This window comes from Engystomops pustulosus, chromosome 3 (assembly GCF_040894005.1).
Source record: "Engystomops pustulosus chromosome 3, aEngPut4.maternal, whole genome shotgun sequence".
Classification (NCBI taxonomy): Eukaryota; Metazoa; Chordata; class Amphibia; order Anura; family Leptodactylidae; genus Engystomops; species Engystomops pustulosus.
Genome location: NC_092413.1, coordinates 143,945,500 through 143,968,227, shown reverse-complemented (window position 1 = coordinate 143,968,227; position 22,728 = coordinate 143,945,500). Strand labels below are relative to the sequence as shown.

Genomic DNA, 22,728 nt, shown 5'->3' with positions numbered 1-22,728 from the left:
TAAATAAGCTGGTCCGTGCCATGATTTGTAAGAGATCCTCACAGATTGAACCTGTTACCAACCATTATCCCACTAAACTACCAGCCCCCTCAGGTAAGCTATGACATATCCCTTCTAGTATTCCCTATTTTATAGTAAAAAAAAAAAATCACTTCCAAAGTCACTTCTATAAGCAAATGAGCTGAAAACAGCAGAAGTGAGCCCAAGATGGTTCTATGGAATTATAAAGCCCAAGGCATATCCCGTTAAAGGTGAAATGTAACGTAAACTAGAAAATTCTAGAAAAGACATTCCCTTACACCACATTTCTCATCGCACTGTGCACTGGCCAGAAGACTGCAATGTAAAAAATAGAACATGTCCTATTTTTGCTGAAGGATCTCTGTAAGGTCTATGGGTGTGCAAAAAATTGTTTACTTTTGGTGCCACTCGGTTGTCATCCATATAATGGCAGTTTTTGTGGTGGGTTGCCCAGGAGACTAGGTGGAGTTAGCCGCAGGTTTTGGAGAAGTTGAAATGATGGACATAGAGATTTGCTTTAGTACAGCAGCACCCACTACTGTGGGACAGGAGGGAAGGGGACTAAGATGACCCTGACAAAAGAGTGCGGAAGGATGGAAGGAGATAACTGCACTTAGGCTTCCAGATGAGTGGAGTAGGAGCAGTTCCCAAAAAAAAAAAAAAAAAAAAAAAAAAAATTACTTGGTAAGTAGTTAACCCCCCCCCCCCAAAAAAATGGATTGCGGTTAAACAAAAGGTACATAGATTTATCACTATCCTTGAGAGGTTGCTTAAACTATGGATAAATGCAGAATAAAACAATTGGTGAGTGATGTTCCTCATGCTTAACCATGAGAAAATCAGATCTACAATGATAAAATATACAGTTTCGACTTACATGCAAACTCAACTTAAGAACAAACCTCCAGACCCTATCTTGTACGTATATGAGGAAGAAGCAAAAGGTTTTGGAGCTATGTGCGGGTGCGCTATTAACCAAATTTGGAGATGAAGGATAATGAAGGATAAAAATGAAGGATAAAAATACACATAATTATTCTGATTCTCAGCCTGTATCTATTTATTATTTTTTTATTTTCATTATCCTTCATCTCCAAATTTGGTTAATAGCGCACCCGCACATAGCTCCAAAACCTTTTGCTTCTTCCTCATAAACACAATTACGGTTTCCTTTGGATACCGGTCGTTGGAGCAAGTGGGAGCTGCTAGAGTAACCAATATCGGAGACCTGCAAAAGGGGTGGATATTATTCCCCTATTTTGTTTTTCTTATTGCACTTGCACAAGTGCCCATCAGGTGAGCACCTTTCAATACTTACCTGACACCACTACCCTGACGATATCACGCAAGGCGCCGTCCTCTTTGTTGTCCTTTTGTTCTCCAAATTTTCGTTACCTATCTTGTACGTAACCCAGGGACTGCCTGTATACACAAGTCCATATACAAGTGTGCATTGTACCAACTCTGCAAGAACCCCCCCCCCCCCCAAAAAAAAAATGGGGGCTTCTTGGGAGCTCTCTTGGCAAACTTTATTTGTAATTGACATATATTACATAAAGATAAAAGTTTATTTTAAAGTGATCTTGCACACTATGCAACCCCATTAAACTAGTTTCAGATCCACAATAGATAGTAGATGTGTTGCAGTTTGTAAAATCTATACTGCATATCATTTTCAGTACGAAAAAAATTTTCCCGATGTATATGAGATTGCTAAAGCCTTATAAAATAAAGACACTGTATAACATAGAAGATTTTCAATAAAATGCATTTCATGTCAGAATTATCCTTTACAAATACATTCATTTAAAGAGAACCCGTCATGGAAAATAACCCCCCTAAACTAAATATATTTTCATAAACTGCCATTAGAAAGCATTGCCTCTATCCCTTCATTGTCCCTCTACATGCCTGTAAACTTAAGCAATGAGGTCCTAAAGCTGTATGCAAATGAGGAGGATGCAGCATGTCAGCAGATACAGCACATACACTAACTATGCTTTACTATACATTACACACAGACATGAGCAGGGGGAGGAGAGGGGAGGGGTAACAGGGGTGACATCACTGCCTCTGATCATGTGACCAGCCTCATTTACATAATAAAGAATAGATCATTTTATAATGATTAATGTATGAAATAACTAGCTAAAGGCTGGGATGGATCCTTGTGAGCTGCTCCAACAGGTAGTAGTGACAGAAATAGTGACAGAGACCTGATGACAGATGTCCTTTAAGCTGGTAAATAATAAAATTTGTTCTAACTAAAACAGTGCTCTATTCTAATTAGATAGAAGATCGACATCAGGATCCGGTAGATTTATTCAAGATTATAATGATCTACAAACAAAATCTGTTCTTTGGGTTGGGCCATGTAGCCAACTACAGAATAGTACTGTGGATGATCTGCACATACTATTGTGTACATTGTGCAGCATAATATGTATATAATGATACACACCCTCCATTCTTTCAGGTCAGGTCGGATGCCAGGGCCCCTTGACGCTGTGGGCCCCAGAGCTGCTGCTAGGGCTGCTATGCTATGGCTGCCAGCCCTGTGGTTTCGGCCCTACAGGCATTCTACTGTAAATAGCTTTGCAATGTATTCTGTGTAGTTTTAAAATTTCTGTTTCAAGTCTTGCACAGCCCCCAAAGAAAAAGGCATTGCAAAAGCCCTGCAATTAAAAAAAAAAAAAAAACATGTGGCACAAGTCCTCTATAAGTTATCCAGCCTTGGGTATATTTTGAGCAAAACAAAGAAGCTTATGTGTAGTAAAATCACCACATATATATGCTAGTGCAGAGGAACTACCCGTTGTATATGGCATCTACAAATGGGGCATAGTTTATATGGTAGAGCTTGAAAACACAGAAAACAGCAGCATACATGTCCACAAGGTATTAAGACACAATCCCGTAGTCTTGAAATACAGATTACACATGCTCTTTCAGAAGATATTTCATCGTCAGAAAGGGGACAAAGCGTTTGCATCTCATCAACACCTTCTTCTGTCCGTTTTTTCTCTTTATGTCTTTGATAAGCCCGATACAATGCGATACAGAAAACCAGGGCCCCTAGAGCTCCACAGAGCAATGCCGCTTCTCTCCAAAAGGAAGCAATAGTTTCTTGTTCATGTAATATATCCTCGTATCCTGCAAGGGACAAAAAGTATTTACATCCATTTTGGGGTGGCTGTAAAGCAATTACCCCATCTTTGTTCACTACGAGTTTTCCTAGTCCAGTCAATATGGCTCCCACAGGAAGAATCTCCTCGGTTTCTAATAAGCCGGTGGGCTTTTCTCCACTCATGTAAAGTCCCAAAAGCTCCCCAAGGCTCAGAGAGGCAGAATGAAAGCGCTCATAAACAGTTTCCAACGTGAGACCAGTTGCGCTTAAGGGATCACTCACAAGCACAGTTTCATCGCTACCCTCCAGAGGAAGTAAATGGAAGGGGACTGACTGCACACTCTGGAAAAGTACTCGTACATACTCGCTCCTGAGGAAACATTAAGGAATTATCCAGTCATATTCTAGTGTACACGTAAAGCACTGCAATAACTGCAACACATGGTTTTAGCTGTTTTATACAGAAAAATAATAATCAGGTCTTAGAAAACAACAAGAAAAAACAAGCAGACATCCAGGAGAGAATTCAGGAGAGACAAAAAGTAATTGCAGCAGGTACACCTCGTTTAGACCTGGAAGCCACCCAAAATGTACAAGTGTATGCATTGACTCTAGCAGATGATTCTAGATATAGACATACCCTTAGGTCATTATTATATGGAGGTCCAGCACCAAATAAACCCCACTGATGCTGTAGTAAAATCAGCTTGTGCTTCCAAGGCATGTCATGTAACATGAAATCCATCACCACGAATGTCATTTTTAGCTGGTGACAGGTTCCAATAACCTATGCTATGCAGATTTTAAAAATGTGTTTTTCAGCATTTTCAATAATTTTGGTAGTTTATATAAGTTTAATTCACATTACCTGGCTCCCTCCCAGCAGCATGTGGTGAGTCACCAGTGAGGGGGCAGCTGGGTGCCGCTCCTTCCCTTTGTAATGTTTATTAAGCAGGCAGGGGAGGGAGGGATATGTTGTGGAGGAAAGGAAGAATACATGAGGAAACACAGGCACACCTCACCACACGTTGCTGGCAGGATCTGTAAAAGGATCTGAGCTCCACTGGTCTATCCGAAAGTAATAAGTAGTCTCCAAGTAAACACACATTTGTCCCCCTCCCTCTTCTTCCTCCAGAGTTATCACAGGAACGTGCACCCTACCCGGGGACAGGAGGGGAGTTACCGTACACAGCCCCCTGCAGAAGGGTGCCATCTCTGTGTCTGACACACAGAGGTGCTGATAGCTACCTTCTTCCAGTAAACTATGTATCAGATCTGCTCCTCCTGTTCAATATAAAACTGCCTGCACACTTCACCCCATTCTTCAACGTAATCCAGTCCGTCGGAGGATAGGGTGAAGTATACGGGAGTGTGGACGGGAGGTGTCTGGACTCCGACTGGCTGCTGAGTCTGGCTGTATGCCAGGTAAGAGCACAAAGTTCATTTTATGGGGTTGTGTGGCAAACATTTTTAAGGTAAAAGAAGGGTGCCATTGTGTTAGTAGGACAATATGAGAACCTGTCACTCGCTGAATTTGTTACAAAGGTGGTCACAGGTTCCCTTTAATCTATTTATGTGCAGGTCGTCTACTAATTTCTTATGTTAGAAGTTCAGTCTTGTATTAGAAAAAAAAACTTGATCTAAACAGACATCCACATCAATGGTCTCACTTCACAGCCACTATGTATTAATAAAGTATATGCAAATATATTGTGCAGCATTATCGGATACAGTGGTACTTTTGTTCATACCATCTTAACCAAAAAGAAAGATATTTATCATTTACAGGTGGAAAGTGTGTAGTCACTAAATGAAATCATATTGGGCCTGTCCTAGTCAGATTCCCATTAATTTCTGATCTTGAGTAGGGCTAAGTGAGGCCTTAGATAAAAGACAATGCAACCATGAACAGCATGTAGTAAATTAACTTTCTGCTTATGGCCCTTGGCTACAATGAGGACTGTCCTATGGATATCAAATCCAGATTCTCCAAGGCACAAAAAATTGCATCACCAATTACATATTAAGAGTAATTTGTTTTGACAATATGTATCACAGATTATTTTCATGCAAATTTAATTTATAAAAAAAAAAAAAATATGCTACCGGTAGACTCAGCAGGTAGGTCTGAAGCAGGACTGTGAAGCATCTTTTGATATGTGGTCACATCTGGCACTTACATTAATTTTATAGGCATCCCGAGAGATGACGAAACCCCGGGTTGGGTAAACTGTTCTGCAGGTGAAGAATTTTAATGAAAAATTTTGATTTACTTATGAAAGTAGATTAAATAAAGGGCCTTTTAAATTATACACTGCAGGCTATGAGGCACATGTATCATAGTTTTTCAGCTGCCGCTTTTTCAAGTTTCCTGAAGTTGGCCTACTTAATCATTGAAATGCATCTTAAGTTTTTCCCCTTTGTGATGCATGTTTAGTCTCACTTTTGAGACTTTTTGTGGTGTGCGACTTTTTAGTCCCAAATACCGTGTATACTCAAGTATAAGCCGACCAGAGTGTAAGCTGAGATCCTCACTTTTACCACCAAAAACTGGGAAAACCTATTGACTTGAGTATAAGCCGATGGTGTGAAATGCATGTGGTACACAGCCAGCCAGCCCCCATGTGGCACACAGGCAGCCGGCCCGCCAGCCCCCCCATTTGGTACACAGCCAGGCGCGCCAGCCCCCCCCCCCCCCATGTGGTACACAGCCAGGCCCGCCAGCCCCCCCCCCCCAATGTGGTACACAGCCAGGCCCGCCAGCCCCCCCCCCCATGTGGTACACAGCCGGCCCGCCAGCCCCCCCCCCCCCCACGTGGTACATAGCCGGCCCGCCAGCCCCCCCCCCCACGTGGTACACAGCCGGCCCGCCAGCCCCCCCCCCCACGTGGTACACAGCCGGCCCGCCAGCCCCCCCCCCCACGTGGTACACAGCCGGCCCGCCAGCCCCCCCCACGTGGTACACAGCCGGCCCGCCAGCCCCCCCCCCCCACGTGGTACACAGGCGGCGACCCAAACCAGCCCCCCCTATGTGGTACACAGCCGGCCCGCCAGCCCCCCCCCCATGTGGTACACAGCCTGCCAGCCCAGCAGAAGTTTAAAAAAAACTTACATACCCTCCCTCTGATGCCCTGATGCTCCAAGCGGCTCCCAGCAGCTCCTCTTCTATCTTTTCTGTGTTGTTGTAGCCAGCAGAGATGCATCCACATGATCTGCCGGGCGGCGCACACTATGACATCATCAGCGGAGACACCGCTGCATCATAGTGTGCGCCAGCCAGCAGAACGCATGTACGCATCTCTGCCGGCTACTACAACACAGAAAAGATGGGAGCCGCACCGAGGATTGGGGCGCTGGAGGGTAAGAATGAGTTTAATTTTTTTTGCTGACATTTTTTGAGCTGAAAAACTCGGCTAAAACACGAGTATATACGGTAGTAGTTACCAAAAGTAAGTCTGGGTCTAGCATGCTTATTAAGCGCAAGAATGGGAAAATTCCAAGCTCGAAAGTCTGGTGAAGAAATCTTGATCAAAGACTATTCCTGAGAATTGTTTGACTTATTTCTGCATCCAGGATTTTAGGAAGAACTGTGCTGTAGATACCTGAAAGGTTCACTGACAATGTAGTGAATGACATCACCTTTTAAAATAGTGAATAGTGGTGTCATAAAGCCTGAAAAAAAGAGCAGGAGTGAGAAGTGACAGTCGCATTTTTTTTAACCCCATAAAGATGCTCTTTTAGTCCTGAGCCCTGTAGTATTTTGGAGCAAAAGTTTAGGGCAACATGTAGGGCGTTTCGAAAATAAGATGTTACCAAAAGATCTCATAGAAACAATTATTACTCCAATGGCCTTTGAAATTTTCAAACAATGCACCCCACACAGCCTCTCACCAGCTTTTTGTCAGGCTGTTCCAAAAGAGACGGTGTTCCACCATCTGCTTTTTCTGAATGACAGCCAGGAGATGCGGATGGTTATGGCTGCACAGCGGTGGACTGGTGGCTTCTACCCTTCCTGTGATAAAAAAAACAATAATTAGATATCCATAATCATTTGGTACTCGTTAAGCGCCAGAGTAGCAGTTTTTCAAGCATTTGGAACTGCTTCAAACCAAAGCAAATTTTAACTTTGGGATCACACACCATCACTCTCCTTTCCAAAATTGGGTTAAAGATGTCCCTGTTGTCTTATGTGGCAGCTTTTACACCTTAAGTTGCACATTTGGACACTCCAATTCTTCCCCCTTTTTTTAAAAAATAATTTAATTGCAACTGAGCTCCATTCATTTCTATCCAGTTGAGCTGCTGTACCTGCACAAACCATGGTCAGGTGTGGCGCTGTTTTTGGAAGAAAGCAGCTATGTTTTTTAACCTTGGGAGAACCCCTTTGGCTGCAGTCACACGTTGCGTTATGTTTGCATCTAACGCATGCGTTTTCAAACAGCTGAATTGCCTAATTACATGGTTGTAAACATTGCGTTTAGAAAATGCAAGAGTTAACGAAATGTTAATGTGTACGTTAACAATTGCATGCATTACCAATGTTATTAGGCAAATCTCTTCTTCAGCTGTTTGAAAACGCATGCTTTAGACACAAACCAAACGCAACGTGTGACCACAGCCTTTAAGTGTCAGATAAGTGAGTGCCTTCCCACTGGAGCCATGAATGGCCTGCTGGTTCAAATGCTCCCCAACACTGCATTCACTACTATGGGACTGAGGATGATGTCAGACGTGGTGCTTTGTCTGCGCTTGCAAATGCAAACAAAGCCGCGCCCACCGGGGCGGCCCGATCGCATCAGCATTTCTATGGAAACGCCTGCAAACGGGAACAAGCCGCCGGTGTTTTGCATTAAATTAATGCAAAACACCAGCGGCTCATTCCCGATCACAGGCGTTTCCATAGAAATGCTGATGCGATCGGGTCGCGGCTTTGTCTGCGTTTACAAGCGCAGACAAAGCACCATGTCTGACATCACCCTGAGGGAGATAACAATTCCATAGGGTTACAGCAGAACTGTTTGAACATAGGGAATCGATTCATTTGGAGAACCTGGGTTGTTTGTTGGCCCCTGTTCTCATGAGTGACGGGGGTTCTAGTGTCGTGCTGCAGGAAAGCTATAAATATCCATAGTGGGTAAAACAATCATAATTTTCAGCACTCAGAGAACACTACAGGCGGTCCCCTACTTAAGAACACCTGACTTACATATGACCCCTAGTTATAAAGGGACCTCTGGATGTTAGCAATTTACTGTACTTTAGTCTTAGACTACAATAAACAGCTGTAACAGTTATCCCTGGTGTCTACAATGAAGCTTTATTGTTATTCTTGGTTCTAATGACAATCCAACATTTTTAAAATCCAATGGTCACAGAGACCAAAAGAAATTTGGCCGGGGTTACAATGATAAAGTATACAGTTCCGACTTACATACAAATTCAACTTAAGAACAAACCTACAGACCCCATCTTGTATGTAACCCGGGGACTGCCTGTATAATTGAGAGTGGTCTTCTAAAGGACATTCCATATTGCCGAAGTAAATCTTTGTATCTTCAACAGAATTCGTTTTTTTAATATTACTAACCAACAAGGTCCATTGCATATGTAGTTAGCAGTGTCCCCCCTTAATATGTAGTATAGCAGCCTCTCTGATTAGTTAATTCAGAGTACAGTGGCCTCCCTCCTTAATGCACTGTTAACTAGCACCCAGTTATAAATATACTGTCCAGCAGCCTCCAATTAACCCCTTAACGACCTGGCCCTTTTTTGTTTTTTAATTTCCATTTTATAACTTTTTTATTTTTACACGTAAAGAGCTCTGTGACGGCTTGTTTTCTGCGTAACAAATTGCACTTCATAGTGATGGTATTTAATTTAGCATGTCATGTACTGGAAAGCAGGAAAAAGAATCCAAATGCAGTAAAAATGGTGCAAAAAAAGCATTTGCATAGTTTTGTTGTGGGCTTGGATTTTACGGATTTCACTGTGCGCCTCAAATGACATGTCTACTTTATTCTTTGAGTCGGTACCAGCACGGTGATAACAAATTTGTATAGGTCTTATAATGTTTTCCTACATTTACAAAAATTAAAACCTCCTGTACAATTTTTTTTTTTATTTTGCCATTTTCTGCCACTAATAACTTTTTCATGCTTCGGTGTAAAAGCTGTGGGTGGTGTCATTTTGTGCGACTTTTGATGACGTTTTCAATGCTACAATTTTTAGGACTGTACAACCTATTGATCACTTTTTATTGAATTGTTTATATTTTTCAAAATGGTAAAAAAAAAAAAATTAAAAAAAAAAAAGTGTCATTTTCGGCTTTGAGAGCTATTTTCCATTACGGGGTTAAAAGCAGTGAAAAAAACGGTATATTTTGATAGATTGGTTTTTACTGGTTTTTATTAATATATACATATATTTTTTTTAACTTTTACTATTTTTCAGACTCCCTAGGGTACTTTAACCCTAGGTTGTCTGATCAATCCTACCATATACTGCCACACTACAGTTGGCATCATATGGGGATTTTCCACATCACTCGTTAAAATGTGCTAATTGCACATTGTAATGAATGGGTTAAAACGAGACAGCCTGTCTTCGGAAGACCCGAGACTGTCATGGCGACCGATCGCCACTCCCCGATGACTCAAAGGGAGCGAAATTATCACCAAGATGGTGGCGCCCATGCGAGCACCAATTGAGGGTGTTACCGGTAAGTCTTTGCTGTAATATGCAGCAAAGACTTACTGGCAATGGAGAGGCCCCTCCCCTTATACTATCCAGGTGGCTGCCACGCCTAATAATGAACTATCCAGGAGGCTGTCTCCCTTTATAACATATAGTCCAGCAGAGCCCCCATCTCCAACAAATAATAAACTGCCCAGGAGGGCCTCCTAATAATACACTGTCCAGTAGCAGCCATTTAAAAAGAAAAATAAGCTCATTACATAGCTCTCCTGTCTGGCGCTCCCTGCATCCTCCCCTGCATTAGCACAGGCAGAAACAGATGTGTGTGCTCTGCCTGCGCACACTGTATGACGCTGCAGTGCGGTGATGATGTCATCATGGCACCACTGTGGCATAGAGTGTAAAGACGTGTATTTGCCTGTGTCGCTGTGGTAATCAGTTGTATGTGTGTCTTCAAGACCCAAGTACAATCTTCTCTTGGGCCAGCACCTGCCAGCCCCCGGTCGCACCCCTGTCTGTGAGAAGCATCGGGAGAAGTTGGGACAGGGGTGAGCACACATTACTACATACAGCAGCAGATATGGATATGTGAGCTCACTCACCCTCCAGCACCACATAGCTCAGCTCCCGGCAGCACTCCAGCAATGTCCTCAGCTCTGCGCCCACCTTCAGATGAGGAGCTGCCTGCAGAACACAGAGAACACGGGTCAGGAGGCGGAGGCAGAGACAGCGGAGCGCTGCACATTCCCACCGCCACAGTTACCTGTATCCTCCTAACAGCCGCCTGCTGCTGCCGGTACCAGTAGTAGAAGAGCCCTGCCAGGGCTAGGCTGGAGCCCACACACACAGTGTCCAGAGCGGGCAGCTCCATGCCGCCGGTGTGATGACAACTTCCAGTGAGTGCACTGCCGCTCTCACTACCACTAGTTTACGGCAAGTTGACATTCGCCGAGGACTACATTACCCGAGAGCCATCACGGCTCAGCACTACATCTCCCGGCATCCCCCTGTGTCCTACGTTCATTTACTTCCGCTTCTATATAGACGCCGTTGTCTATTTTTTTTATCTAGGCTGATGTTGGCTCCGTCTCTTGTAGACAGTATTATTTCAGTACGCCAACAATTTCTGACCCTTCACAACAAATTGTTGATGGTTGGGGCGTCACTAGAACTGATGGGCTGTAATGTTGGGCCAATCAGGTCAGAAAATCATTTGTAGTTTGGGCTAAAGTAATGTGTTTTTGAAAAAATGTACAAATTCTCATTTTGTAAAATACCAAAACGCTCCACAAAGTTTGATAGCGAATCTCTCCCGAGTATAACAATCCCCCATATGTGGTGGTAACCTGCTGTATGGGCACACGCCAGGGCATCGAGGGGAAGCTGTGCCATTCAGAGCAGATTATGCATTGTCACTTTTTATTGGCTATACAATCTTTATTTTTTGGGAAATTTGGACATATAAGGGCTTATTTCCTGCGACATGAGATGCACTTTACAAATACTTGATTTTAGTGGGTCATTAGTTCATTTTATTAACTCATATGTATGCAGGAAAAAAAATCTTAAATTTTGGTTTCCTTTCTTCATGTATTTTTTGGGGACCTTAAACTGTACCATAAAAATATCAAATTGGGAGAGATTTATCATTAGTCGTATGTAGCTTCTTGGTGTATAATTGTCGTGTTTTTTTAGCGATAAATAACACTCAACTCTAAAGTCACGCCACGCAATGAGAATTATCAAAAGAATGCAAATTTAATTACAAAACTTCACCACATAGGAGGTGGTGTATGTGGGTGTATGTTGCTATTATAGGGGGAAGTTTTTTCTCAATTTTATGTTTGAGGTATCTGAGAATTTCCTGTGCAAAAACATAGCAAAAAGGCAGAAATTGAGCAGATGTTAAACATTCGCATAGAGCACACACAGCTGATCACATCAGAAGGCATTTGACACTGCACATACACCGGACTATAAATCCAACTGTTGAAAAACTGCCAGTCTGAGGGTGAAGACACACATGGCGTTTTTGGGCCGTTTTTACTAAGTGCGTTTTCAGATCGTTAAAAACGCATGCGTTAAAAAACGCATCCGTTTTTTAAAAACGCATGCGTTTTTTGAAAACGCATGCGTTTTTGTCCGTTTTTCATTGCTCAATTTTGGAAAAACGGACAAAACCGCATGCGTTTTCAAAAACCGCATGCGTTTTTAAAAAACGGATGCGTTTTTTAACGCATGCTTTTTTAACAATCTGAAAACGCACTTAGTAAAAACGGCCCAAAAACGCCATGTGTGTCTTCACCCTAAGGCCCCTTCCACACTTGCGTTGCAGATCACGTCAGAGTTTGATCAGGGTGCGATCAGGGTTTGGTCAGTGAAAAACGCACATTTTGCATCAGAGTGCAATCAGTTTTCAGTCAGAGTTTGTTCAGTGTCTCAGTTTTTCACGTGCGTTTTTAATGCAATTTCAATGCGTTTTTCACGTGCAGGTAATGCGCGTGAAATGGACTCAGGGCTGAGCTCTATCTTTTCTATGGCAATTGATGCGTGAAAAATGCATTGCACTTGCATGTGTCTCAGAGTGCAATGTGTTTTTGATGCATCTCCATGGACTTGTATGGTGCGTTTTTCACATGCGTGACTTGCAAAAGTAGAGCATGTCGAGATTTAAACGCGTGTTAAAAAAAATGCCAGTCTGAAAAGACCCATTGATTACAATGGGTTAGAGTGCAATGCAAGTTCTGCACGTCAAAAGAACGCGCAGAAAACGCGTGTGAAAGGGGCCTTACACATAGACAACTGCTCAAAATCCAGCCTAATGATAAATCACCCCTCATATGTGTAACATCAATCTGCTGGCTTCTAGACATCTCCAACACAGGTCAGGTACCAAGGAGTAGATGCTGCGCAGGAAATTAGGGGTCCTGTACCATTTCGTCAAAATCTTGTGATGTGTTTCGTGTTACACAGGGCTGGAAACTAAGATTTTGTAAGTGAATATATTAGCCTTTTCCCATTCTTGTTTAAAAAACTGTTTCCCCAGCTCCCTCTCCCAGGCCCTATAAAATGAACAGTCGATCGATCTCATCTGATCCTTCAGCAGGAACCCGTAGATCAGAGATATAAGATGCCTGGAAGGCGATTTTGTATTTCTGGCGGTCCTACACAGTACACTAAAAATACTATAATATTTTTATTCTATAGATCACTATGATTACGGTGATACCTCCTTTATATAGGTGTTTCTATATTTTACAATTTTACAGGCAAAAAAATTAATATAAAGAAAATCTAATTTGTTTTTGCATCGCCATCTTTTCGGAGATATAACTAATATTTTTTGGTTGACAGAGCTGGTTTAAGGCTTATTTTTTACGTGTTGAGTTGTCCTTTTCAGTGGTACCATTTTGGTACACATAACTTTTTTTATCACTTTTTGGAACATTTTTGTGAAGGGATTATATGAAAATGTAAATTTTTGGCGAGTTTTTCGGGTTTTGTTCACCGTGGTAATTTTCAGGTTTTTTTTACTTTATTAGATGTGTATAGGGAATGTTTGTGTTTAGGGACTTATTTAATTAATTCTTTTTATTAAAAAGTGTGTTTATTTAGTGTTTTTAACTTTCTTTCTTTACTTTTACAGGTAAGCTTGAACAAGCAATCCACTGATCAGTTGTTCAAGCTATTCTTCACCTAATACAGTGTAATACAGATGTATTACACTGTATTATGTGACATGCTGCGCATGCTCAGTGTGTCACAGCCGGGTGTTAGAGGTGGCTGTAGGCTATAATATATAGTCCACACCCGCAGCTTAATGCGCCGGCTCTGTTTGTGAGTACGTGTCGGGTTTGGATTATGTCTACGCCTGGGATCAATAGAAACTTAGGGTGGGAAAGGTCCAGAGGGAATTGTATATTGAAGGACAAGGGAGGTAGGGGACCTGATGGTGGTTCTATATAGTTGTTTTCTTGAGAAAGGCTTAGGCTCCTTAGTTAAATGGGCTAGATACTTTACCTAGTTTTTTGTAATGCGTGTGTTAGTGTGGGTGGGAGCAGGATATAAGGTAATTTAGCAATATGCATCTATTTATAGCTCTGCTCCGCTTTCTTGATATGCAAGTGAAGCCTCCTGTCTTTTACTTCATTAGCCAGACATTCTTGTCCATAAAATGGCTGTAGACTGGTGATTGCTGATGGACAGTCAGAGATCACATGACCCTCCAGCTGCAGCCATTTTATGGACAGGAATGTCTGGCTGATGAAGTAAAAGACAGGAGGCTTCACTTCACATATCAAGAAATTGGAGCAGAACTATTAACTCCTTCCCACCTTCAAAAATCTATAACTTTTTATTTTTCCAGGTACAGAGCTGTGTGACGGCTTATTTTCTGCGTAACAAAGTACCCTTCAAAATGGTTATATTTAATATTCTATGCCGTGTACTGAGAAGCAGGAAAAAAATTCCAAATGCAGTGAAATTGGTAAAAAAAACCCGCATTTGTGCCGTATTCTTGTGGGCTTGGATTTTACGTCTTTCACTGAGCGCCCCAAATGACATGTCTACTTTATTCTTTGGGTCCTTACAATTACGGGATTACCAAATTTGTATAGGTTTTATAATGTTATCATACATTTGAAAAAATTAAAACCTCCTGTACAAAAATATTTGGGGGGATTTTGCCACCTTGTGGCGCTAATAACTTTTGAGTTAGTTTGAGTTTGATGTGAAAGAACATAACAAACATTCACAGAAATCCTGACCTCAACTTCATCTAACACCTTTGTTATGAAATAGAATACAGATTGGAGTGTTATGCTCTGTCATCAAACATGTCTTGGGCCTTGCAAATACTATTCTGAATTGGCAAAAATTCTCAAGTCTTTTAGAAAGCCTTCCTAGAAGAGTGGGAAAATATGCAGATAACTTTTCCAGGATGGGATAAGGAAAACCACGCCTCTTTAAGCTACCTTGTAAGGCAGCTCCCTTGACATTGAGCATGAGCTTCAGGAAGCCTTACATGATGCAGGATTAACCCCTACGGGACTCAGCATCTTTTGGCCTAAAGGACGCGGCCCCATTTTTCAAATCTGGCCTGTGTCACTATAAGTGGTTATAGCGTGGGAACGCTATGAGATATCCAGGGGATTATGAGATTGTTTTCTCGTGGCACATTGTACTTCAAGTTAGTTTATAAATTTGGATGAAATCTTTTGCGTTTAGTTATGAAAAAAAACTTTGGCAAAAATTTTGAAAAATTCTTTATTTTCAACGTTCTAAATTCTCTACTTTTGATGCAGATAGTCAAAGCACCCAAATAAATTCAGAACTTACATTTCCCAAATGTCTGCTTTATGTTAGCATGCTTTTTTAAGATTCCACATATTTTACTAGAAGGTTATGAGGCTCAGAATTTGGGTGCCATTTTTCACATTTTTTGTAAAATCGCCAAAACCTGTATTTAGATGAACCTGCTCAATTTCTAATTGACACTGAGAGGCCTAAATAATAGTGAGACTCATAAATTACCCCATTGTGGAAACTACACTCCTCAACGTATGAAAAACCACTTTTAACCCCTTAACGCTGAAGCCACTTTTCACCTTCCTGACACGGCCCATTTTTTCAAATCTGCCCTGTGTCACTATAAATGGTTATAACTTCGGAACGCTTTAACATATACAAGTGATTTTAAAATTGTTTTCTCGTGATGCTTTGTACTTCATGTTAGTTGAAAAGTTTGGGTGTTTTGTTTTGCATTTATTTATAAGAAAATCAGATGTTTGGTGAAAATTTGGAAAAATTCTTGATTTTCGAACTTCAAAATGTTCTACTTTTTCCACACATAAGTCATAACAGCAAAAAAACGTAATAACTAACATTCACTAAATGTCTAATTTATGTGGACATGGTTTTTTAGGCATACTCTTATATTTGTAGGATGTTATGGGCCTTTGAACGTTAGGTGCGATTTTTCACATTTTCATAAAAAACGCTAAATCCTGCTATTGAGGGACCTGCTCAGGTTTTAAATCACTTTGAGAGGCCTAAATAAAAGTAAAACCCCATAAATTACCCCATTATAGAAACTACACCTCTCAACGTACGTAAAACAACTTTTATGAAGTTTATTAACCCTTTAATTATTATACAGGGGTTAAAACAAAATCGGATACAATTTTGAAAGTAAACTTTTTTGGCTAAATGAATGTGTTTTTCAAAAAATTTACAAATTCTCAGTGGATAAAATACCAAAACGCTCCACAAAATTTGATACCCAATCCCTCCGGCGTATAACAATCCCCCATATGTGGTGGTAACCTGCTGTATGGGCACACGCCAGGGCATCGAAGGGAAGCTGCGCCATTCAGAGCAGATTATGCATTGTCACTTTTTATTGGCTATACAATCTTTATTTTTTTGGCAATTTGGACATATAAGGGCTTATTTTTTGCGACATGAGATGCACTTTACAAATAATTAATTTTCGGGGGTCATTAGCTTATTGAAGAGATTTTATTAACTCTTGAATGTATGGGTGAAAAGAAAATTGTCAATTTTGGTTTACTTTTTTTTCGTATTTTTTGGGGGTCGTACACCGTACACTAAAAATACTATATTATCTTTATTCCATAGGTGATTACGATTATGGTGATACCTCATTTATACAGTTTTTCACTTATTTTTACAATTTTACTGGATAAAAACTAATATAGAGGAAATCTCATTTGTTTTTGCATCGCCATCTTTTCGGAGACGTAACTTTAATATTTTTTGGTTGACAGAGCTAGTTTTGGGCTTATTTTTTATGAGTTGAGTTGTTCTTTTCAGTGGTACCATTTTGGCGCACATAACTTTTTTTGATCACTTTTTAGAACATTTTTGTGTAGAGATTTTATGAAAAATGTACATTTTTGGCGTTTTTTACGGGTTTTGTTTTTACGGCGTTCACCGAGCGGGTCCAATAATGTTTCTGAGTTATTGTACGGATTATTACGGACGCGGCGATACCAAATATGTGGTGTTCTTTGGCGATTTTGTGTTTTTTTCACTTTATTGCATGTGTATAGGGAATATTTGTGTTTAGGGGACTTTAACTTTATTTAATTAATTCTTTTTATTAAAAAATGATTTTATGTAGTGTTTTTAACATTTTTTTATTAACTTTTACAGGTTAGCTTGAACAAGTGATCCACTGATCACTTGTTCAAGGTCTTCTTCACATTACACAGTGTAATACAGATGTATTACACTGTGTAATGTAACACACTGAGCATGCTGCGCATGCTCAGTGTGTTACAGCCGGGTCCTGCCAGAAGGCACGGACCCGGCTCACAGAAGAGGATCGCGCAGCCCCGGGCACCGGCAGTCCCGGGGCTGCGATCGGAGCAGCGGACCCCCCCCCCCCGGTAAGCGCCGCGGGGGGGGGGTCCGATTCTTCTCAAATGCCACTAGCACGCCGCGGTCATCGCGACCGCGGCGTGTCAGGGGTTAACACTCGCGATCGGAGAAATCTCCGATCGCGAGTGTTAGAGGCGGGTGTCGGCTATAATATATAGCCGACACCCGCAGCTTCTGGCGCAGGCTCCGTTCTGGAGCCGGCTCCAGAAGCATGACGTACTATTATCGCATTTTGCGGGAACGCACCTCCCGCCATGCAGTAATAGTACGTCAAATGTCGGGAAGGGGTTAAGAAGTTTGTTAACCCTTTACGTGTTTTATAGGGGTTAAAACAAAATGGAGGTGGAGTCTGCAAATTGTAATATTTTTTCACAATACACTCATTTTGGGTGGAAAATTAAACATTTATAATGGATTAAATGAAAAAAGGCTCCCCAAAGTTTGATACCCAATTTTTCCCGAGTACACGGATACCCCATATGTGCTGGTAACCTGCTGTATGGGCGCACAGCCGAGCATAGAAGGGAAAGAGGCGCCATCCAAATCAGATTTGCTATGTCACATTGTACAGGCTATAATTTTTTTCTTTTTTTTTAATGTGGACCTATAGGGGCTTATTTCTTTTGCCACATGAGATGCACTTTTCTAATACATAATTTTGGGGCATCTATAACTAATTGGTGAGATTTAATTAACTCCTTGTTGGTGGAGGAAATGAAAATCATCAATTTTTAGGAAAATTTTTATGTGTTTTTTTTTTTTGGCCGTTAACCATACCATGAAAATAGTATATTATGTTTATTCTATGGGTTGCCACGTTTATGAAAATACCTCATTTATATATATTTTTTATTTTTTCCCATTTTTACTGAATAAAAAGTAATTTGGCAAAATTGTTGTTAATTTTAGCATCACCGTCTTTCATATGCATAACTTTTTTATTTTTCGCCTCACAAATCTGTTTAAGGGCTTATTTTTTGCAAGAATGATAGCTCTTTTTAGTGGTCTTATTTTAGATTGCGTAACTTTTTAAAATCACTTTTTTAGAGCATTTTTAAAGGGCATTAATAAAAAATCATCTTTATCAGAGAGAGTTTTCTTAGGTTGTTTTTTACGGGGTTCACTTTGCGGATCTATTAACGATTCTGTTTTATTATACAGATTGTTACGGACGCAGGGATACCAAACATGTGGGGGTTTTGTGTATTTTATTCAATTGTACTGAATAAAAACTAATTTGGAGAAAATCTTATTCATTTTAGCATCACCATCTTTTTATATGCATAACTTTTTTATTTTTCGGGTGACAAATCTTGTTAGGGGCTTATTTTTTGCGAGAACAGTTGTTCTTTTTAGTGGTCTTATTTTGGAGTGCATAAAATTTTTTAAATCACTTTTTAGAGCATTTTTTATAGGGTATTAATTAAAAATGATCTTTTTTCGGAATGTTTTTTGTGTTTTTTTCCTCTGGCGTTTACCGTGCGGGTCCTGTAACAATTCTGTTTTATTATGCAGATTGTTACGGACGTGGCAATACCAAATATGCAGGTTTTTTTGTGTTTTTATGTTTTTTATACTTTATTAAGTTTTTTTATGGGAAAGTGACATTTTAGGGGCTTATATTTTATGTACCGTATATACCGGCGTATAAGACGGCTTTTGAAGACAGAAAAATCTTCTGTCTTCTCTGGGGTCGTCATATAAGCCGGTAATCGTCGATCGCGGTTGGATCGCGCTGCATGGAGAGGGCTCACGGGCTGAGCCCTCTCCATAGCCGGTAAGTCTTTGCTGCATATTGCAGCAAAGGCTTACCGGTGTTTTCACAGCAATGGCTGCCGGCAAAGCTGCCGGCAGCCTCAAAAAGATGCGCATGGGACATACTCACCGCGCCGTCTTCTTCTTCAGCAGCGGCGCGTCATACTAGGCGCCTGCCGGGGAAGATCAATGGCGGCGCGGAACACTGAAGACAAGCCGCGCGAACATCGGGGCCACCGGAGGGTGAGTATATAAGTTTATTTATTTTTTAATGCTGTGCTGTATACTACTGGGGGCTGTGCTGTATACTACTGGGGGCAGTGCTGTATACTACTGGGGGCAGTGCTGTATACTACTGGGGGCAGTGCTGTATACTACTGGGGGCTGTGCTGTATACTACTGGGGGCTGTGCTGTATACTACTGGGGGCTGTGCTGTATACTACTGGGGGCTGTGCTGTATACTACTGGGGGCAGTGCTGTATACTACTGGGGGCTGTGCTGTATACTACTGGGGGCTGTGCTGTATACTACTGGGGGCAGTGCTGTATACTACTGGGGGCAGTGCTGTATACTACTGGGGGCAGTGCTGTATACTACTGGGGGCTGTGCTGTATACTACTGGGGGCAGTGCTGTATACTACTGGGGGCTGTGCTGTATACTACTGGGGGCAGTGCTGTATACTACTGGGGGCAGTGCTGTATACTACTGGGGGCAGTGCTGTATACTACTGGGGGCTGTGCTGTATACTACTGGGGGCAGTGCTGTATACTACTGGGGGCTGTGCTGTATACTACTGGGGGCTGTGCTGTATACTACTGGGGGCTGTGCTGTATACTACTGGGGGCTGTGCTGTATACTACTGGGGGCAGTGCTGTATACTACTGGGGGCTGTGCTGTATACTACTGGGGGCTGTGCTGTATACTACTGGGGGCTGTGCTGTATACTACTGGGGGCAGTGCTGTATACTACTGGGGGCAGTGCTGTATACTACTGGGGGCTGTGCTGTATACTACTGGGGGCTGTGCTGTATACTACTGGGGGCAGTGCTGTATACTACTGGGGGCAGTGCTGTATACTACTGGGGGCTGTGCTGTATACTACTGGGGGCTGTGCTGTATACTACTGGGGGCAGTGCTGTATACTACTGGGGGCTGTGCTGTATACTACTGGGGGCTGTGCTGTATACTACTGGGGGCTGTGCTCTATACTACTGGGGGCAGTGCTGTATACTACTGGGGGCAGTGCTATATACTACTGGGGGCAGTGCTGTATACTACTGGGGGCAGTGCTGTATACTACTGGGGGCTGTGCTGTATACTACTGGGGGCTGTGCTGTATACTACTGGGGGCTGTGCTGTAATGGTAATGTTGTTGTTGTATGCCTTATGTTTATGAGTGACAGTTTTCCTGCTATATACCTGCATGTCATAAGAATTTAAATTAAAAAAAAGGACCATGTTAAATTCAAATCTGTTTTTTTTTTAATTTTTACCCGTGTTTTGTATGCATTGGAAAAGGGGTAGTCTTATACGGCGAATATATCTTAAACTCTATATTTTAAACAGGAAAGTAGGGGGGTCGTCTTATACACCAGGTCGTCTTATACGCCGGAATATACGATATTTATTTTTTATTTATTATAATGTGTAGTGTTAAGTGTTTCTGCATATTTTTGCTTATACATACTTGAACTTAAACCAGTGATGCTCTGATCACTGGTTTAAGTTCAATACACTGCTCTACAATACTATTTCATTGTAGAGCAGTGTAATCTGTCTGGCATGCTTGCGCATGCTCAGACAGTTTACAGTCAGACCCGGAAGGGGCTGCCATGGAGACCGGGCAGCTCCGGGGCACATGCCAGTCCTCGGAGCTGCCCAGAAGAGGATCGGATCCCCCGGTAAGCGGCACGGGGGATCCGATCCACAGCAGGAACACCCTTACACGCCGCGGTCATGCTTGACTGCGGCGTGTAAGGGGTTAACACCCGCGATCGGAGTCTGCTTCGATCGCGGGTGTTACAGCGCGGTGTCAGCTGTACTAGACAGCTGACAGCCGCTGCTTCTGGTACCGGCTCCGTTCGTGAGCCGGTCCCAGAAGCTGGACGTTATACTACGTCCCGGTGCGCTAAGCATCTAGCCCCGGGGACTTAGTATAACGTCGTGGTGCGCCTAGGGGTTAAAACCAAAACAGCATATCTATTCCAGAAGGTTTCAACCTGGTTGGGTCTCTTCAGCACAGCATAGGAAACTGGTTTGGCTGAGTGAGAGGCTTTTGACTAGGGTCAGGCGTTCTCCTTACAGAGACTGCCAATTAAGGCCTCCTTGAAGACTTTAGAATCCCCTAGTGGAGCATCAATGGCTATAAGTCTCCACACACGTACAAGACGGCCTCTATTGGCAGTCTCCATAAGGAGAACTCTTACTTCCCGACTCTTCCCAGAAGAGTGGGAGATGTTTTAGCTGCTATTTAGGGACTATATCCATATCATCCCATTCTGACCAAGCATTTTTAGGAAATTTTCATACTTATTGATTGTAAGGACCCTAACCTCTTTTTTTTTTTTTTTTGCTCAATACCTTGAAAATGTTTGCACCCTTTTTCATGACACAGATGTTAAAAATGTTAAAAAGTGATTGTCCATTTTTCAGAACAAAAAGTTTCTGAAAATCTTTTTCATTTTTGGTGGAATATGGGTGATAAGATATAGGACAGATCCTAGACATCCCTGTTACCCTAGGCTAGTGACATTCCATGGGTGTAGAGTGTCCTGCCCTCCAATGTCTCATCTGAAATTGGCAAAACAGAAGCGCTAGGACTGAACAGATTATTTTAACAGGCTTATTTAACTTAACACAAAGCTGCAACCCACATACATATTGGATTTATTGCAAATGCAGTGAAGAAAGCACAGCTTGACAGAATCAGCTGTGAAAGATTTTACAGAATATTTCCATGCAAAGGTGAATATATCCACATACGCGGCACTACACACGTGCTGGAGTCATGTGTAGAAGGTTTGATAGCAGCCCACCACTGAGTCCCTGGCAGCCCTGTCATTACCATTTGCTTCTAGGAGACAATAGACCCGTATACAGTACATGGCTTTTCACCCTGGTTCATATAGAATCTAACAAAAACTCCACACGATTCCATAATTAGCTATAGTTGGGTAAATAGAGCTTTAATATGGTTCTGCACTAGAAGCTAGAATAACAGTTTGTTTTTTTTATAATGCTCCATCTAACAGATGAGAAAGTCTTCAATGTGTATCTGTTAATAACTGAACATTTCTCGCTATTATACCGATGCTCTGAAAGATCAGGACAGGTAGGCAGTGGAATTGTGAATGTATCATAACATAGTATAATGAATTATTACAGTAATCCATAAAATAATAACACAAAACAATAGAGGTAAGATTCTGCTGGGTTTAATAGACATGAAAAAATAAAACATTTTGTTCACAAATACACAGTAATGGAGAAGCCGCAAGCATTCGGTAACAGTAACATCATATATAATGAGGTGATGTGCAGTTTCCATCTATCCACTGGGTCAAGGAATAGTAACAGTGACTTAATATGTAACTTAGCATCTTTGTGAACTATCCTACTACATAACATTGAGTAGAATAATGTGTAACCCAGTATAGCCAAGTAGTATTTATAACACTGGTCTCCCACTAAGGAACATAATCTATGTGTTTGCTGAGACCTATATAA

At 41.7% G+C, this 22,728-nt stretch overlaps 1 protein-coding gene and 1 long non-coding RNA gene across 5 annotated transcripts in view; one reads left to right on the top strand and one right to left on the bottom strand.

Moving 5' to 3' along the window:
• Positions 1-1,541: 1,541 nt before the first annotated feature.
• On the bottom strand, positions 1,542-10,862 carry LOC140122026 (mitochondrial ubiquitin ligase activator of nfkb 1-A-like). 3 transcript variants are annotated; one of them, XM_072142380.1, is made up of 4 exons: positions 10,605-10,862; positions 10,444-10,525; positions 7,040-7,160; positions 1,542-3,518 (listed from the first exon to the last, which is right to left on the bottom strand). In XM_072142380.1, the coding sequence occupies exons 1-4, from the start codon at positions 10,710-10,712 to the stop codon at positions 2,816-2,818; spliced, it is 1,014 nt and encodes a 337-aa protein (XP_071998481.1). In that variant the 5' UTR covers positions 10,713-10,862; the 3' UTR covers positions 1,542-2,815. The 3 variants fall into 3 exon arrangements, with proteins under 3 accessions (XP_071998481.1, XP_071998484.1, XP_071998483.1); XM_072142383.1 differs by having other exon boundaries at positions 3,036-3,174; XM_072142382.1 differs by lacking the exon at positions 1,542-3,518 and adding an exon at positions 6,502-6,820.
• Positions 10,169-22,728, top strand: part of LOC140122027 (uncharacterized) — a 38,493-nt gene continuing 25,933 nt past the window's right edge. Inside the window, exon 1 of one of the 2 annotated variants that reach the window (XR_011854241.1) lies at positions 10,169-10,774. This is a non-coding gene — a long non-coding RNA (uncharacterized lncRNA). Of the gene's footprint in view, positions 10,775-10,808; positions 11,042-22,728 lie in introns of those variants that run through there. The other variant, XR_011854242.1, reaches the window with a different exon arrangement.

Bases quoted from the DNA above. Each gene is read 5' to 3' on its own strand.
- LOC140122026 (XM_072142380.1), bottom strand. From the start codon at position 10,712: ATGGAGCTGCCCGCTCTGGACACTGTGTGTGTGGGCTCCAGCCTAGCC. The intron at 10,526-10,604 runs GTAACTGTGGCG...TGTGTTCTGCAG, and splicing joins CGGCTGTTAGGAGGATACAG to GCAGCTCCTCATCTGAAGGT. The intron at 3,519-7,039 runs GTGAGAGGCTGT...ATGTTTCCTCAG, and splicing joins AACAGCCTGACAAAAAGCTG to GAGCGAGTATGTACGAGTAC.